The following is a 19696-nucleotide window of genomic DNA, read 5'->3' as shown; positions in this document are numbered from 1 at the left end:
ATTGTTTCTATCCTCAGCACCTTCTGGTGTTTCCCTAAATACAGCACATCATATCAATGTCTCTCCTCGGGCCCATTTCTGTTGTCTAATTTGTGTGCTTACGAGGATCATTTCTCACTTTTCCCATTGTTTTCAACGCAGGCTGGGAAATGGTTAAAAGATAAACTTAAAGTCACTTGTACACTTAACGTTCTTCTAGCTCACCACAGTTTCGTTCCAGTTCCCCACTCTCTCCCTCAGTCCGTATACTATACTTAGGTTCGGTTTTTCCTCTCTGTTCCTAAACCACCAACAGTACGTTGCATCATGTGCTGTGTTAATATGCAGTGTCCGCTCCTTGGCTGTTTGCAGTCACACTGGTGCGCAGCAGTCCCAGCCAAGGACGCTCCACAACTTCACATACATCCGCTGTCAGGTGGACCATTGCTGCTCTGTTCCCTGCACCTCCGAAACAACAATTGGCCCCATCCAGTAGTGCTACTAGAGTACCATCGAACGCGCATGCGCGCTCGGAAGCAGCGACGCGCCGTCACGTGACATGCGCTGTCCTACGTCGTTTCCTGTAATGGGAACTTGTCGCTATCGTGGAAGATGGCGCTCAGCATCCGCGCCCGATCGCTGAGGCATCCCCGGATCCGAGGTACACAGTTGGCACCAGGCTGTCCTCCGGTGCACGTCTCATAGGCCACCATAGCTGCCACTAACCGGCTTCTCTCTTTCCCGTAGGGCGAAATGACAGCGGCGAAGAGAACGTGCCATTGGATCTCACCCGAGGTAAGGGGGTCACCCAGCGGGCAGGGCGGGGGCAACGCAGGCCGGAACCGGCCCTTCGTCACAGAATGGCAGTTGGTTTTTAACCTAAGTTGTTCTACAAATGAAGCGGCCCTGATGCTGTTGATCTCTGATTCTCGTGGTTCTTGTGTTATTAACCTGCTGGTGCCTGATGTTGATGCCCTGTTGGTTGTTTCCTTCACATTGCCATTGTTTTTACACTTTTGTTGGTTTAGCCAGTTGTCCTACCTGTCATTGATGTGTTGGAGGCGGTATTGTTCTAGTTGTGACGGAGCATTTATTATTGCTATGATGGGACTGTCGGTGGTCTTCTGGGGATGCTGTTACATGTTGTTACTCTGGTGAGGCTTATGCTGTGCCTCGGGGCTATAATCACATTGTTCATTTAGTGCCCCTGTCATTGTCACGTCAATTCCATTGCTCTAGCATACATCAGATATTGCTTCCAAGGTGCCAATTGTATTGCTTCCGTTGTGCTTCTATTATTGGTCGCATTAAGCCTCGGGGTTCTGTTATGTTATATAAATCATATCCACCTGATGTAGAAATGACAATCTTAATTTCGTGTACCCCTTTCGTCTATAAAACACTTAACATTAGGGGGCCTTACTACAGTGACACAGTTTCCTAAGCATCACAGTATATACATAATTTTAAATCATGAAAAACACCAAGCATTTCAATAAATATAAATTGGAAATTACTAGTGTCTGTGATGCTTAAGTGCTACAATTGCCACTTATATATCAATCGTTCGTACTTGTACTGCTTTCACCAGTAATCCCAATAATGCGACCATATGCATTGCAATTTTAATGCAAGTACTTCATTTCGTATTACTCCTACTGCAACTACCCCTGCATCAACTATTGCTACATATTCTATTACCACTTCTGTCGCTGCTAATGAAACTATTGTTAGGTACTGTTAGTACTGTTGAAGTACCAGCCTACCTCACATTATATGGCTATTGCATGTCACTGAGGAGTTCCGAACATTATATGACTATTGCACGTCACTGAGTAGTTCCATGCCCATATAGATTAACGAGACTGTAGTCAGAGTTCTTTTATAACGTTATGGAACTCCGAGGTGACTTTCTATATCCTTATTGTATACAGCAGCGGGTAGGTACTTTGGGCCAGATGTAGCAAAGGGTTTTACCCATTCTGTGTCTGTGGGAGAATGTGTTCGTACATATGGCCCTTTGTTCCTTATGATGCATGGTCACACCATCACCTTTACCACAAACCACTTAAATTCTTGCTGCTTAGCTCTCGTATGAAAGAGAGAGCATGTTGGCAAACATGAAAAATAAAAGTCTAACCTCTATTGCAGATTTAAACACATTGAAAAATGTGTTGTATATCCGTTGCAAAATATATTTGAATCAGTGCAGTAAGTGTGTAGAAACATACAGTAAAATTATAACTTTTCTATAATTACCTCAGGATTGCAGAAAAATAAACATGTTGCCATAAGTTTCTCTTTTTTACAGGTCACTACACAGAAAACCGGAGAAGAAAGAAAAAACACATTCTGCATAAACAGCTACTTTAATTATGCTCTAGACTTGACTTTCCTTTCTCCTCCCCCGCTGGCTCTGCCTGTTGGCATTGTGATGTCAGAAGTCATCTGTAATAAGTTATAATAGTTGAGTTCTGATGTAAATTCTTTATAATTGGCAACTGAGTGCGTCACAAGTCACCAATTATAAAGAAATTAGAGACTGTTTTTTTATAATGGGATTGCAGACTCCGGTGTATTATATCATTATTACTACTACCTTTGCTGTTAGAAGTAGCGCTCCAACAACTGGACATTCTGTATCCAATGCTGCTTCTGCTTCAAAAAGCTAATAATAGTACAGGTGCCACTACCACTGTTAACTCTTTAACACTACAAGCATAAATACTATTAAGTCTTCACCTATCGTCAACTATTGAGGGCACCCTAGAACTATTCCACCACACTTATGTTCTTTTTTCAAGTCTCATAAAATGTGACTCTGCAAAGAGGAATTTCGTTGTGAAGCTTTCTATGAAACTGACCGTATAAAAAGTATTCAATTACTTTTTAATTCTGAATTGTCTTCGAATGGTGCCTCTGCCATTGCTCGGGTACTTCCTCGATGATTACTCTGGCGCTGACTTTGTCATTGATCTGATGGTCCCTCTGCATTTTATTGCTTCCAGCAGTATTATTGTTCCAGTTGATCGTGATCATGCTTTAATAGTTCTAGTGTTTTTGCTTTGAGGGTACAATACTTGTTTTATTGTTCGAACAATGGCTGTGTTATTACTCCATGGGTGAGCTTGCATGTAGACTGAGATTCACCAATTCTGCTACTTTTTCCACATAATTATGAATTTATCACACTGCATAATGCATCATCTGCTGTATATTTTGCAGAGTTCAACATAAAAAAAATGTCATTACACAGTGTTTTTACTTTAATTGTTCCGCTGGTCGTGGTCTGATGGTGCCTTTGGAATTACATTATGGGTGCTGGTAGATGCTGTCCCTGCACGGACAGATGGTATTGCATTGTCGAGTTTGTGTTGCACTGAAAATGGTTCTGGTTCTTAAAGATGTGATGTGTTTTTGCTGTTCTTACTCTGCTATTGTTGTCGATATTTGAGTCTTCTAATTGTTGATTCTGCTACCTTCCTCTCTTCAATGACCACTTTGTGTGTTTTTTATTGCTGGGAAATAATTCTGAACCTCATCCCACCATCCTATATCGAAGTTCTGTGAAGTGGAACACTGAACCTGGTCAGGACAGCTTCTCCGGTTGACCAAATTTGTTCCATATACTGTTTGTTCAGACACATAGCCTTGTGCGACTGCCTTTTCCATTGGAAAGCACCTATTCTTTCTGTTTCCCTCCTTTTAAGTGTGCCCTAAATGTTTTACGTATACTATGAAGACCTGTGAAATAGGCTTTGACACTGTAATGTAAAAAGAGGCCAGCTATGATTGTCTGATTGGGGGGGGACAAAAGCGGGACCCTGCCCAAGTGCCAAGTAATAGTTGCCTGTCGCAGGGGAGGCCTCTTTTAAGTATGTTTATCCCAAGTTGCATGGGAAAACAACCAGCAGACCTGTCAAGTAGGTCTTGACATTACAGCAAGATCTGAGGCTGTAATGTCAACAAGAGTACAACTGGCAACAAAAGAATGGTGCAGGCTTGCTTATTAATTACATTTGTTTGTGACATGTTGGGCCTCTGAAGTTAATCAAGTCCTTGGGCCCAGCCCACAGGCCATTCTGTCAAGGACAGAACACCTCCTGAAACCCAAGGCCTTTTGTCCCTGTCCTCTGTGCAAGTTCACATCTATTGAAATAAATAAATACTGATGGCAGCAATGAGAAAGCAAAATGCAGATTAAGCTTCTAAGGACTTCAGGCGGGCAAAGCAACTTTTAGATAAAGCCCACTTTAGAAAATATTTATTACAAATTCAATAATTCCCAGTGAGTTGGGATTGTAATAAATATTTCAAAAAGTACATAGATTAAATTTATTAAGGTTTCTAGGTGAATAAAATATTTATTAAACGTAATATTGAATCCCAGTGCTTTTCTGTGGAACAGCCAATCCTGCTACAGTGAAAATAGATTTTAGCGCCTTTCCACTGTAAGGACACATTTAACATTAAACTTCTACATGTTGAAATACCATGCACCCTTCCTTTTTGGCATCAGAACCTATGTTTGGGTGATTTAATAATCTTTAAATAAAAGGTTTAGACATGTCATATGAGGGTATTTTGACTGGTCAGATTTGCAGTTTTAAAATTGCACAGCATGATTACACTGCTAGGCCTGGAAACTGGTTTTAATGTTTTGCTGCAGTGGGTGTCCGAATGAGTGATGCAGCCTACTAGTAGCGTTTCTTTTATGAGTGCTGGGTACACATGGTATCTTCTACAAGGGCACAGGAGTATACCATCTTTACGATGTTAAAAGGAGGAGCACAAGTACTTTACCACTGGTTGGCAGGGTAAAGTATACAGAGTTCTATAGCCAGCACACATAGGGTTCTGCATAGGAGCAAAGAAATCTGAGATGGCCCTGCAGAAAGGACAAATTTCCAACAAGATGAATTAAGAAAACTATGTTTGGCTTCAAAGCTACTGCATAACCAAACGTCTCTTTGTTTATATGTTGGGCTGATTACTGTGAGAACGTAATAATACTTAATAAGAGTGGCAGAGGTTTAAAGGCAAAGTCATTACCTCATAAAATATATTCACCTCGCCTATCCTTATGTTAGCCCCATAATCAGTATATATCTCCGACTTGCAAAAGCCATTAGTATATCAATGGAGAACAGCAAAGGAGAAAATGGGCACTCTTGCCTAGTGCCTTTTCCAGTTTCCATCCTTGTGGACACGTTGCCATCAGCCATCACCAAACACTTTTGATTGCTGCTTCAGTCAATCAATGTCTGTATTGTTTTAGCATTACGCCGTATAATAACGCTCTTAATCATGTTTCACATTGAATTAAGTAAATCTGTAATACAATTCCAATTAATAACTAATTTAAAAATAGCGCCAGCCTACCTCTGTGTACATGATATAGCATTTTCCAATTATTATGCTAAGTGTTACTAAAATACATTATTTCCAGCAGCATATGCCTACCTATCAGTTCACATTCTAGGAACCGGCATTACAATTTAATCTCACAACTCCAAAGGTGCATGTGTATATTTGCTGGTGCGAAAATCTGCTGAGCATTTACAAATACACCTTTTTCTTCACTATTATTCCAAACTGGAAGAAGTTATTCTTCTGCTCTTGACAGTAATAAAGTTCCAGTGTTTCTGAATATGAGAAAAATATAGAGAAGAACTGGTGAAAATCCCTAAAACATGTAAGTTACTAGATTTGCACAGGCTCAGGAGGGCATTCCAACCCTGAAACTTGCTGACTGCTACCTCCAGCCCCAGTATATGGGTCTGTTGAAAGGTTGCAAATCCAATGGATAAACTCCGCACTTTGCAAGCCAGAACCAGCTTGCTCCTTAGTGAGGTATATAGTGTTATTACTGTCCTGAAAAATGGGAAGAGGCCTGGTCCAGATGGGATACCGGCAGAAGTATATAAACTCTTGAGAGAAGAGCGTGCGCCAGTTGTGACGCAGTTGATGAATTCGATCTTTATAGATTCTCTTTCGGTTCTGCCCTGTTGGAATGAAGCTACCATAACCTTAATATTAAAGCCTCAGAAAGACGCCAGAAGATGCGAGTCTTCCAGACGCATTTCGCTCAATAATAACTATAACATTTTTGCCCAAATACTTGCTAGGAGGCTGGATAAGGTGATTGGCAACTTAGTGCATATCAATCAGAACGAATTCATGAGAAATCGATATTTAGGAGACCTGACCCATGACTTAGTTGCTGCAATCGATTTGGCAACTACTATGAATATGCCTCTAACTATATTAACAATTGATGCTGCTAAGGCGTTCGATAGAGTGAATTGGCACTTTCTGCTGGCGGTTATGGACCGCAACAATTTGGGAGGTAGTTTTGGTTGAATTAAGAAAGTTATCTATAAGGTTCCCTCTGCCCGGGTTCTGGTTAACAACATCCTATCCTCACAGTTTAAGATTAAACAGGGTACTCGACAGGGCTGTCCTCTCTCTCTTCTTCTTTTTAAGCTTTATATTGAACTGCTGGTTAGGAGAATCAGGGCAGATCAGAGAATTATACCTTTTCAGTATCATTATTGGGTCCTGAAGGAAGCCCTCTATGCGGACGACCTCCTGATATATATACACTGAACCCCCAATGTTCTTTCCCAGCACTCAGGGAAATTAATTGCTAGCTTTGGAGGAATCTCTGGATATTTAGTTAATATAGATAAATCTGAACTAATGTCTTGGAATGGCCCATGAGATAACCATTAGAGAGAGACAAAATTCGAAATCTATGGGTTAAAGTGGTCAAGAACCTGGCAGAGATGGCCCAAATGAATTTTGTGCAGCGCCTTAGGGAAACTAAGAAGCTACTCGTACAATGGTCACATTTACGTCTTTTTATATTGGGCAGAACAAATCTAATAAAAATGGTGGTACTGCCAACATTCTTATTTATCTTTAATGCTATCCCACTATCTTTTAAAACTGAATGGCTAAGGAAACTGCAGGGTGAATTTGTTAGTTCTATCTGGTCTTATAAAAACCACAGAATAGCTTGGAAAAAATTGAGGAACAAAAAGCTAGATGGGGGAATTGCACTGCCGGATTTTTAGCTTTACTATTGAGCATTTCAGCTGAAAAATATCAGATCACTCCTCTCTAAGAAAAATCTAGCCCCTCGACTTCAGGCACTGACAGGGTGCTTCCGAGACCAGGGTATACAGTTTCTTTATAATTTTGGTCACCCCAAATACAAAAAGTTAGGCTAAAAGTTCTCTATAATGCTTGCAGTATCTGGTATACAATAAGGATGAGATTTGGCATTCCGTATTATAGTGACCTGGCCCCAGTCTGGAACTCTCCCAGTACCCTGATATGTCTCCAAGATGTATTAGCCAAGCCACTGATAGAGGGAAGAATTATGCAGTGGGGGCTCTGTTAGTTCTTGGGAATCTGTATCTGAAGCAACTAATGCTAAATTGTCTGGATTTAAATATGTGCAGATTAAAGCCTGGGCGCATGGGGAACCGGAGGCCCGGGTGTTCAACGGCTTGGGAGAGGGAAATCACTGGTCCACAGTGCCAAAAAAAAGAGGTTTCAAAGTGATACTTGGTACTCATACAAGCTGAAGATGCATCTTCTCCCCCTCTACAGAAGGATGGGATCTCGTTTTTCCTGCCCTAGACCTTCTTTATTACTGGCGGGCCTCTATGAGGATTCTTTGGTCTGTGATGAAATCTGCCCCCTTGTGGCAGAACCACCTGTTCACTGAATACCAGGCATAATGGACCCCCCAAAAGGTTTACTAAAATAGCTATCCAAGGAAAGAGCAACTGCCCGAAGTGTGATTTAGAGGGAGCTGATGATATCCATCTTTAGTGGCAGTGTCCAGGGATACATACTTTTTGGGAACAAGTGGGCAAGTCGATCCTGTCTATTAAAAATAGGCGTAGTGAGATAACTCTACCAATGGTTGTATTTGGGCTATATGAGGCTGCTGAAAGGAGTTTGTTCGATAGATTGGAGAGACCTCTGAGGCATCTTTTTTTTTTAATTTGGTTTTGATAGCCGAGAGGGAAATATGCATTAAGTGGATCTCTAGCTAAAAGTGGAATCATGGTTTTAATATAATTAAATTTAGGCGCTATTGTCATTTTGACTACCTGTATTCATTCTGAGAAAGAAATGTAAACAAGCTTCTACTTCTGAAAATTCTAGTTCATTTGTTGGCTTATTGGGTTTAGATTATCAGATACCATTTTTTGTAGGTCAGAAATGTTCAGGATACATAGATAATTAAGATTGCTTTTAACATAGATTCTTTCAGTGCCTATTATAGTTGTAGGTCAGGACATTGTGAGCTCCTCACATTGAAACCAGTTAACATTGTAACCAGGAAAGGCAGATTGTCTCCATCGTGAGCATAAATGCTACTCTTATGGTTTTAGGCTTGCTTTTAGTCTTTTTTTGTGTGAGTAGAGTACAATTTGCATATAGGAGGACTTTTGATTCTTTTGCAGTTTTGCGGATCCTTGTAATATGGGTTGCTGTGCTTATAGCTTGGCCAGTGGTTCCAAGGCTAGTAGATGTATCGGGGTAGAGGGTGGGCAGTGCTACCTTGTATCCTGGCTTTCTGAGAATAGTTTGGACGAACATCTCCATATCACCAAGGCTGAAGAATTATAATAGAGCCATCTAGTTTTGGATATGAAACATGGCCATATTGAATCTCTCTAACACTCCAAACAAGTAATCTCTCTCCACTCCATCTAATGCTTTTTCTGTATTGAGGGAGAGGGCCAGTGCTGGTTCTTATGTGTTCCTAGTAGACCTTTACAGATGAGAGTGAGTACGGAGATGATCGGTAAATTTCCTACTAGGAACAAATAAAACCTGGGACTCATTATTACTCCTTATAAAGTAGCTTTACCAGCTGACCATAATATATGTGTGGAGAGGACAGAGCCTGCATCATGTGTTACATATTGTTGTAGATGAGACCTAAGATAGAACCTAAACTTTGTTTTCTTTAATGGCATTTTAAACTGTTCTAGACTTTCGCTGGTAAGGAATTTCTGCTAGTGATTATTTCAACTCAGTTAGAGCATGATCTGATAGGCTATGTTCCATAATGTCATATTTTAGTACTTTCGAGAGTTTCGGTTTTGTAAGAGGAAATAGTCTATTCAAGAACTCACATTGTGCACACAAGACAAGAATGTGTACTCCTCATCTTTTGGATACAATAGACGTGATCCATCTACCAGACCATGATCTCGGTCAGTGTTGTGTAGCAGTTCTTGTCTGCAAAGTTCCCTCTATCGTTGTCAAGTTCTATGTACTAAAGAGACCTAGGTTAAGTTCCAGTCACCTCAATGATAGTGGAAGTGTCCCCAAATTTCACCTAAACGTGGTTGAGGGTCCTATAGAAAGGGGACTGTGAAAAATTAGGAGCATATAAAGAGCCAATTATTAGGACTTCCTTAGCAATCTTTACCTTAGTAAATATGCCCAAGCCTTGTGCGTCCTGCCATATTTTCTTAAAGTGAAAGTGTTTTATTAACTGTATGGCTATGCCTCTGTTTTTAGGGCCGAGCCTGCAACAGCATGTGCCTTGTTTGTGAGACACTCTTGTAAACAGAAAAGGGCTTGTAGCCTGCCTGTTGCATACCAGTAATTGGTCACTGCAGGCATATCATCATTTCCATTCCTGTCCGTGGAGCAGAGACCAAGGACTGATTGATTCAACTTAATCAGTGCCCATCCACTGCTCCAGATGTGCTTGAGGTACTATTTTGTTTTTTTTACTTCTAGTGCCCTGCAAACAGAAGGTGTGTGACTGTCAAAAACGTGCCCAACAGGACAAACAAAATTGTAAAGTTTTATTTTGCCAAGTCTTCTTTTCTCACTTTGCACTTATGTTTTCTTTTGTATTTGCTCAAGGGCGCTGTTCTCAAAAGACGACTATTATCTAGTTCTAAGCCTTGCACAGTGACATTATTTCTTTCTCATGTGTAATTCCCCAAATTATGCTTTAACTCATAATCATGTGGTACACCCCAGTCCACCCCACCCCTTTTCACTCCGATCCGTCCCCTCTCGCCCCATAACAATCCACCTTCTCAATCCAATCCACCCCAAACCAATTCCAATCCAAACCACTCTCCCTATCCAATCTACCCACTCCACTCCAATCTGCCCCAATCCAAAGGAATCTGCCCCACTCTAACAACCTTCTTCACTCCAATTGAAAACAGTCTGCCCCACTCCAGTCCAAAAGTTTGCCCCACTCCAACCTGCCTCACTGCAATCCAAAAAAATCTACTCTACTCCACTCCACCCATCTGCAGTCTAAACTAATCTGCCCCACTCCAGTCCAAAACAGTCTTCTCCAATCCAAAACAATCTGCCTTACTCCGATTGCCCCCATTCTACCTCACCTCACTCCAATCCACCCCACTCCAGTCCAATCCACCATAGGGTAACCCCGCACCAATCCAACCCACCTCACCCCACCACAATACATCCCATCCCACTCCAATCCAGTCACCTCAGTCCAATCCACCCCACTCTAATCCAATCCACCCCACTCTAGTGACCACTCTTGTCCAATCCACCACACTCCGTTCCAAACCAGCCCTCTCCAATCCAGTCCACGCAACCCAATCCTCCCCACTCCAATGCATCCCACGCCTATCCAGACCACCTTAATCCACCCTACCCCTGTCCAATCAGTCCATCTTAATCCACCCCGCTCCAAACCACCTGCATAACCCCATTCCAATCCTCCTCACAACAATCCAATTCACCTACTCCAATCTACACCACTTAACTTCACTCCTGCCCAATCCACCCCATTCAGCCCAATCCACCCTACTCCAATCCATTCCACCCTACGGCAATCCATTCCACCCCAACCCATTCCATCTCAGTCCAATCCACCCCTATCCAATTCACCAGTGCAATCCATCCCACTTCACTACAGTCCAATATACCACAATCCAGTGCACTCAAATGCAGTCCACTCCCTCCAATTCCACCGTAATCTAATCCACCCACTCCAAAAAGTCCACCCCACTTGAAGAAACCCACCCACCTGACTGCATTCCATCCAACCCCAGTCCACTCCACCTGTCCACTCCAAACCAATCCACCCCACTCCAATCCAAACCACCTTGCTCAAATCAACCCAATACACTCCTGTCCACTTCAGCCTCCCTCATTCCACCCCACCTTACTCCAGTCCACCCCTCTCCAATCCACCCTGCCATACTCCCTTCCAGTCCAATCCACCCCACTCCAATCTACTCCGATATACCCCCTCCACTCTAAACCAGTTTACTCCAGTCCACCGACTGTACTCCAGTCCACCCTACCCCAATCTAACCCAATCCCCCACTACAATCCAATACACCTCACTCAGTCCATTCCACTCTAATCCAGTCTACTCTGATCCATTCAACTCTACCCATATCTAACCACCCCAGTTCAGACTACCCCACTCCAATCTATCCAGCCCACCCCATTCCAACCTTCTCCCATACCATTCACCCCCTCCAGTCCATTCCACTCACTCTAGTCCAATCCACCACACTCCAGTGAATCCAATCCGACCCCACCTAGTCCACCCAGTCCTATCCACCCCACTCCTCTCAATCAGCACCACTCTACACTAATCTAATTCACCGCATTCCTCTCAATTCACACCCCTCTACTCCAATCCAATCCACCACACTCCAGTGAATCCAGTCCATCCCACCCCAGTCCACCACACTCCAATTCACCCCACATCAATTGACCCCACTCAGGGGTGTGGAATTTATTAAAATATCTACTTGTCCAGTGGACAGGTTGCTTCTCAAATCTACTTGTCCTGTAAAAAGATCTACTTGTCCCTTTGGTGCCATGTAGTGTGGCGACAAATTATGGCAGCAATCTCATTATGTAAGTGCTCTGATAATAGCCTCTCTGATTATGCCAGGGCTACTACCATAGTAGGGCTTGAATACTTGCAGTTTCAATCCCTACTGTAGCAATTTCCTTATTTTGCCACCTTTCTGCAGATCTGCATACTGAGGCTGGAGGAAGCAGTAAGCAATAGTTCTAGGGCTGGAATGCCTTTGAGTCTGCAAACCTACTAACCTGCATGTTTTAAAGATTTTTACCAGCTTCTCTCTAATATTTTCCCATAATAAGAAAGGTTGGACATTTACTCCTGACAATGGCAGAATTAGAACTTCTTCCAGGGTTGGGAAGAAAGTGGCTGGAGGGAAAATGAACTTGCAAATGCTCAATAGATTTTTACATGAGCAAATCTACACATCGTATTTACCCATGCTAAAATACAGTCCACAAATATTTTATAGGGTACGACATATACCATGGGTGCACTTTTGTGACTTTCTTTAAGAATTTGGGGCCACATGTAGGTAGGTTCAGATTTGTGACCTGCAAATTGCGAGTCACAAATCCGAATGTAGGATGGTGTCCCTGACACCATCTGTGATTCGCAAGGGCTTCGCAAATGCCCACCTCATGAATAATCATGAGGTGGGTCGCAATTTGCGACCCCCTCGCGAATGGCGGCCCTCACAGGGATGGTGGCCTGCTGGAGACAGCAGACCACCATGTCTGTGACTGCTTTTCAATAAAGCAGTTTTTTTTTTGTAATGCAGCCCGTTTTCCTTAAAGGAAAACGAGATGCATAACAAAAATGAAAAATGAAACGTTTTTGTTTCATTTTTTCAGAGCAGGCAGTGGTCCTCAGGACCACTGCCTGCTCTGAAAAAATGTTTACAGTGACATTCACAATGGGGAAGGGGTCCCATGGGGATCCCTTCCCTTTTGCGAAAGTGTTAGCACCCATTTGAAATGGGTGCAAACTGCGATTGGTTTGCGCCCGCGTTCGCGGTCACAAAACAATCCTACATTGCACTGCGAGTCGCAATTAGGAAGGGAACACCCCTTACTAACTGCGAGTCGCAAACCCGTTTTGCGATTCGGTAACCAGGTTACCGAATCGCAAAACTGGGTTTGTGCATCGCAGTGTGCTTTTTGCATGTCGCAAACAGCGAAAGTCGCTGTTTGCGACATGCAAAAAGCTACCTACATGTGGGTCATGGTCCCTAATTAGGTCTGGTGTTAACAAAGACATTTTGTTTTTATTAAACTTCTATTTCTCTCTCTTTCGGCCGGCTTTACTGTGAGTGATCGCATTCTGCTCTTCCACAAGGAGCATATTGTCACACAAAGTAGTTTTGTTCAGTGTCAGGTACTACAGTGGCAATCAGTGACGTAACTAAACTGGAGGGTGCCCCTTTGTAAAGAACATGGAGGAGCCCCCTCTCCAGACTCACTCAGGGCAGGTGCTGTGCTGAAGGGGCCCCCTGGAGGGCGGCTGCGGGGCCTTTATTATGCCGCTGGTGTGCTTTTAGAGAGTTCAAAAACTTTTTTTGGGGGGGGGGGGTTGCCAGTGTTTGTTACAATGTTGAGGGCCTGGTAGCTCCCACAACAATAAAGTGTTACAAAAGCCATGTCAAAACAAGACACGCATTGATGAAACTAAAAAACTTATAAAAATATGTCAGATCAGTTGGCTTTGTCAGTGTTTGTTTATTTTCATGCTTCCCATAATCGTGTTGAAAATGGTTACACTGATTTTCCATTAGAAATATTTTTGGGAAATACTAGCATGCATCAACACATTTTACTAAATGACACTTCATTTGCATATAATCAGAGAGCATTCTGGGAGCATTATACTTAGCCTCATAGCCTAAACTTTTCAAACATGTACATACACGTTTTTTTTTTTGGGTACTGGAACCAACGTCAGTAGTGAAGTGTGACCTTAAAACATTTATTCACAGCACTCACCCTAATAATGAAGGCTTTCAAATAATGAACCATAAATACAAGTTCGAACAGCATTATCTTTTGGAAACACATTACCTCAACTGCAGAGAGTTCCACTCTCTGTAATCGGGCAGCCAAAGGGTTTGTGCTGCAGGGGGTTGGGCCTACTTGTCCCAAGGACAAAGTAAACATAAAAACTTGTTGCCCTTGACCCCAAACAAGATGTCCCGGGCGTCGGGCGATAGGAATTCCACATCCCTGCCCCACTCCAATCCAACCCCACCTAGTCCACCCAGTCCTATCCACCCCACTCCTCTCAATCAGCACCACTCTACACTAATCTAATTCACTGCCTTCCTCTCAATTCACACCCCTCTACTCCAATCCACCACCTTAATCCACTTTACTCTATTCCACTCCACAACACTGCACTGTACGGCACTCTGCCACTGAACTGCACTCTCCCAACACCCTACTCCAACAAGACCACTTGCGGACACTCTGCTCCAAGACACTCCACACCAATACCCTTTACCAATCTGAAAATCAGCCACACTGGTGTTCAACATGACAAAAACACATTGCCAAAGCCAATACCTCTTGTATATGCGCGAACTGTTGGCTTTGCCAATGCTTGTTGGTGAATTGGAATTACACAGTTGGGTGCTAAGGTCTAATTCTGTATATTTACTACCTACAACCACTCCAACCCAGTCCTTTCTGACATTCAAAGAAATAATTTTTACTAGTGTGTTTAATATGTAATAGGCCTACTTAAGGCTGACTATGTGAATTTCCGCACAGTTCGTTTAGTTTAAATGTAGTTGTACTTCTACTGTAGTAAATGTGGGCTTATCATCAGTGTGGTGGCCAATGATCAATAAAATTCGATTTTATCCCTGATGGGGAACTTGGGTTTATTTTGCATAATCTATGGTGTTATTCCATATAGTTTCCCGTTAACACTTATTCTTAAGGTTGTGCAAGTGAACTGATTGGTGGATGTGGCATAGTGTATTCTGAACTGACCGCATTGTCGGCAGCTGGGTAAAGAAGGAATTTCTCTGGAAAAATTACTTGCATATCATTTTTTAAAATCTATATGGACTTTTTGGCAATCTGCGGCAGTTATTCAACTCTACAGGTCGAATGTTTTTTGTTGTTCATGTGGTCTGAAAAAACAGTCCTTCTTTTACTATGCTCCTGAACTGATGGGGTCTTGATCTTCTAAAATCCATGCCGTTCTTCTGCTAACTGCTGTATATGTGCCTATGGGAGTGACTTGTACTCCATCTGCTTAAGTGAAGGGGTTGACCTTGTATGTCAGGGGGTGAAAAGCATATTTTTATAGTTGATTTCTAATCATAATAGGGTATTGTTTTTTCTTTTTAGTTCATGTTAGTTATTTTGGATGATTTTTTTTAATGTGGCTAGTCTCTGCACTCTCACGTGTGTAGTTCACGTCTCTAAGAAATATATTTTGTATTTCTGTCAATACTTTCAGCACAGTTTGTCAGTGAGATCCCTTGCTCCTCCATCCTCTTACCCATGAGAGCTATAGGGTGTGTACCTTTATACCTCTAGATTCCTATGGAGCAAAAATCACGAAAATAAAACATAACAGTAAACTGTATCACCCTTCAGTGAAGCTTGCAGTGTAGTCTCTCTATTCCAGTGGTTCCCACTTCAGGCCCGTGTCTGGTTTAAAAGGTGACCTGGATTAATGCCTTTTAAAATGAAAGGTTTCTACTACATTGTACAGGTGATGTCTCTACGGAGATTTGAAAGAAATAATTGCGTACATTGAACATTTGTAAGTGTTTATTTCAGCTGGCTCCTTCACATTCTGTCATCCATGTTTTAGGAGCCATTGCTTCCAGATAATATTCTAAGTAGGCAAGTTCCGTAAATTCTGTCCTGTTATTATCCATTGTTATTACCATTGTTGCCTGATCCAGGAGTCCACATCTTATGCCTGCTGCTTTAAATGAGTTATCATTGTCAGACACTTCTTCTGTTTCAAGTTCATTTCTGCAGAGAAGTCAGCAGTTTTATATATTGTGTGGTCTTCAGATGTATAGAGCCCATTCCTTTTCGCTGTGGCAACTACTTGTCTCGCCTGCTTGTGTTGCAGAAAGCAAACAAAATGTGTTTGGATCTGGACGTGGCTTATTTAGCGCAAGGGTTAATGCAATGCCCTCTCTCAAATTCTAAGGGTGAGGAATAATTCAATTTTTAAAAGGTAGTGATAAAAAAAATTAAGAAAAATGTTAACATTGTCCTTTTCACGGCCTTCAGGAATCCCCAGAAAGTGATGCAGGCCAGTACCCGTCTCGCCCATTCTTTCAAATGTATTAATTTTTGGTGTATAGCCAACACACCGTGACCTCTGTACAGTGTAATTCTACATGATGTTTCCAGGCACACCTCAGTCTGATCTAATCTGGTTCAGAAAGTGTTCAAGTCAGAACGCAGAAAGTTTTTCGCTATCGGCTCCTTCTAGTTTACTTTCCAGGGAATTAAAAGTAACCACTACTATTGTTATTTCACATAGTATTGTCTCCATATTAATCTCTGTGATCTTTATGTTCCCCTGGGAGGTTTAGGCCACTTCCTGTGTAAAATAGCAGTTGTCGTAAGGTGCGGTTGTGTGCTGTGGTGTATGTAAGTTGGTTGTTTCTGCTTCCATTGTGGATGCTATGGATCAGTGTGTGTCTTCTGTTTGTTTCCCACCCTATCATGTGGGATCTCCTGTTTAACAGTTTATTATCACATCGTTTCAGGTAAAAGGGTCCCACATCTCTCTAGTAGCATGTGATTTCTTTTCTCATTTGTTTAATGACATTTCTGCCTGCTGTCCAGAGACTTCTCTCTCTCTCTCTTTTCTTTATTGTCAGAAGACTTGCCTAGTACAGATGCAATATTATTGCTAGCATTTACGGGGCAGTCTAATATAGGTCCTATCATTTTGTCTAAGTTTGTATGCAGGATCTTTTATCAGGTACTGCACTCTTCTGCATCCGCATTTATCACTTAACTTTCTTAGTTATGTCGGGGTTCGTGCAGTGGGTTCATTATCCCCTTCACTGTTAGTCTATTTGGAGTGCAGGGTTTAGTGTATGGTGCAGATTTCCTCCTGCCTCCAGTCCCCTCATGTCCTTCCTTCACTCCTCCAGCCATTTTCCCACTCTTGTTCCCACTGATCACAGTCTTCGGACTCTCTCTGATTATGTAGATCGATGTGGTCAGACTACACGTTCTTCAGAGTACTGTGCTGTGACCCCTGAGCTTTATGGACCCCGAAAGATTTTTTGTTTTTTGCTCACAGGAGTGCGCCGGTGGTCGGCCTTTTGTTGGTTGTCTTTGCATCTCTTTTCAGCATCTGACACAGGCCAATGCTGGCTGCACCATGCATGCTCCCTGTGCCCTTATGAGATAAGGTTTGCATCAGATCATTACCCTATGCACATATATAGTAATGCACTTGGGTAATAATATTGGCAACATTTGTGAGGTTGCACAGTATAGATCCTATCGTTTTTTTCAATATTCCTTTAGTTTGTGTTCAGGTTCTTACTTTCTTACATCAAGTTTTGCGCCCTTCGGTTTCCACATTTATTGCTTAAATTTCTTACTTGTCTCAGGGATCATACTTGGGGGTTCATTACCCTTATTGGTAGCCCAGGATTTGCTGTCTGTGGCAGAGATATATTTCTGTCTCCATGACCCTTGCACTCCCCCTTCACTTCTACATCTGCGATCTCAGTCTTATCGTTACTATTCTCCTAACTCTTTTCTGTGTCCGATAGATGCTGGCAGGCAGCGAGTGCTCCAAAGTCATGTGCTGCAGCTCCTGTACTGTAGGGAACCCAACACTCTTGTTTACTTGTAGGAGGACAGAAGTGGTCTGCCTTTTGCTGTGTCTTTTTAGGTTGAGCATTCAAGACTTCTTGTATATACTTTAGTATGTCCGCAAGGTCACTTGGGTAGCCAGTCACGGAGCGAGTGCAGCTATGCCCAACATGGCCACCACGCCTATATGGCTACTAGCAGTCTGTGGTCTAGCTTGTCAGTGTACTTCTCCACCTACTCTTCAGATCTGCAGGTGTGATGCAGTGGCATACGCATGCGTGGAGGCTGGGAAAGTTGTGGCTGAGGTGACGAGTGGCAACAAATCCTGTACATCCAACCGCGGTTTCTGAAGCAGTAGGAGCCAGGGTAGAAGCTCGGGGGGTGGTATGGCGCACTATAAAGTGAGTAGGCTGCTTAGCAGACCTTGCACACGTTTGTGAAAATCACCTGAGAGCCCCGCTCATAGCCCGTTCTGTTCCAGAGCTGCATATTGTAGTTGCAGCCCTACATTTTTTTCACCCCTGTGCTTCTTCCTCCTTTGTGCTCTGTTTCAGCCTCCTTTGTATCTCCACCACCCCGTGTTGCTCTCTTGCTTTGTAAAGTAATATATATGTTGTGAAGGTGTTTTACGTCGCGGACAGACAAGGTTACAGTAATAAAAGCACACACACCCACACACGCGCTCTCTCTCTCGCTCTCTCTCATTCGCTTCTGTGAGTGGAGCATGTTTGTACTCCGATATTTCCAAGACTCACCTTTTCATCCTTCTGTAGCGAATAACATCAGTACAAATGTGTTAAGCGGCATTCATTTCTGCTGTCTTGGCTGTGTTTTTATAGCTGAGTATTTAGGTGCTATAAAAGTGTTCATGCTATAGTTGTACCACCCAACGTTGCTGTAATTGTGATTTCCACAGACATTACGCAGCCGGCTGCCCCCTCTGACCTACCTCTCTACATTCACTGTGCTGCTACACTTTTAATGGACAGGCACGTGTAGCAGAGCCCAGGACTCCTTCTCCTTCAGTACTTTACTAATAGATTCCGTCACTAGTTTACTGTCACCTCGATTCCTGGTTGTTGCAATTTTGGCGGGCTTGATAGGTTTGAACAGCAAGACGACACATCAAAGCGATACAGTAATCGTCCATGCACTTTGTCTTCCTATGTAGAAGTAGCCAGGAAACGTTTCATTTTGTAGTCAATTACCAGAAGTGTTGTTTTATTCGTGCTATAATGCATGTGGACCATCTCTTAAATAGAACACAACTAAGAATCTGTACAAGTCAAATCTCTATGCCGTATCATCACGATCCAGAGCCCAAGTCACTGGAGCCCGAAAATTTACACTGGGAGGAAGTTCATTAGCTTCACTAGAGGCTAATTAAAAACCTGTTTTACCTCGTATAAACTTTAGTATAGATCAGCGTCTGCTGCAGAGATCAGAGAAAGAGAGCTTGCACGTTGGGGATGGGGTGGGTGTTTGGGGTAAGGGGTAGAGTGGTTCATAAAAGCTGAAAGAGTGTCTGACTCTGACTTCAGTTCTTTTTAATCCAATAACACAGACCACTAGGATAATTCACATCCTACAGAGCTCAGAATGCAGCGTGAAGGTCAGGGTTTTCCAACCAAGCTTTTCATCCTTCTGAGGTCGGTGGACTGTTCTGCGCCTCATGTTTAGCTGGGTAATACAGCTGTGTTTGGGGAACGGTCCCCACTATTTAGCAGCAACTAAAAAGTTATTTTGTTCAGTCCTCATTACTACAGGAAGATTTTCAGCTGAGTCACAGAGGTAGGAAAAACGGAAAATCTGTCTGTGCTGTCTCTGTTTTTTAAGCTTTGTAACATCTACCGTTAAACAAGAAATATTTGTCTTCAGCGCTTCTGAGACTCCCACATTTTCTGTAGCTTTACATTGTAAATGGACAATTCGCCATCCATTTGCGCGGAATCCTGTCCTTTCTTTGGTCAAAAATAAGACCATTTGTGTCAATTCATTTGAATGTTGCCACCTATTATATATTTCACGAGTAAAATGCACTACA

The 19696-nt window shown here is 42.6% G+C and overlaps 1 protein-coding gene across 2 annotated transcripts in view; it reads left to right on the top strand.

Moving 5' to 3' along the window:
* Nucleotides 1–548: 548 nt before the first annotated feature.
* RICTOR (RPTOR independent companion of MTOR complex 2) overlaps nucleotides 549–19696 on the top strand; it is a 1007050-nt gene continuing 987902 nt past the window's right edge. For both annotated transcript variants that reach the window (XM_069221337.1, XM_069221336.1), the window contains exons 1-2: nucleotides 549–640; nucleotides 727–774. In XM_069221337.1, the coding sequence (XP_069077438.1) occupies nucleotides 592–640; nucleotides 727–774 (97 nt within the window). In that variant the 5' untranslated portion in view covers nucleotides 549–591. The remainder of the gene's footprint in view (nucleotides 641–726; nucleotides 775–19696) is intronic.

This window comes from Pleurodeles waltl, chromosome 1_1 (genome assembly GCF_031143425.1).
Source record: "Pleurodeles waltl isolate 20211129_DDA chromosome 1_1, aPleWal1.hap1.20221129, whole genome shotgun sequence".
NCBI classification, from domain to species: Eukaryota; Metazoa; Chordata; class Amphibia; order Caudata; family Salamandridae; genus Pleurodeles; species Pleurodeles waltl.
Note: the sequence above shows the minus strand (reverse complement) of the source record. Positions and strands in the feature narration are given on the sequence as shown.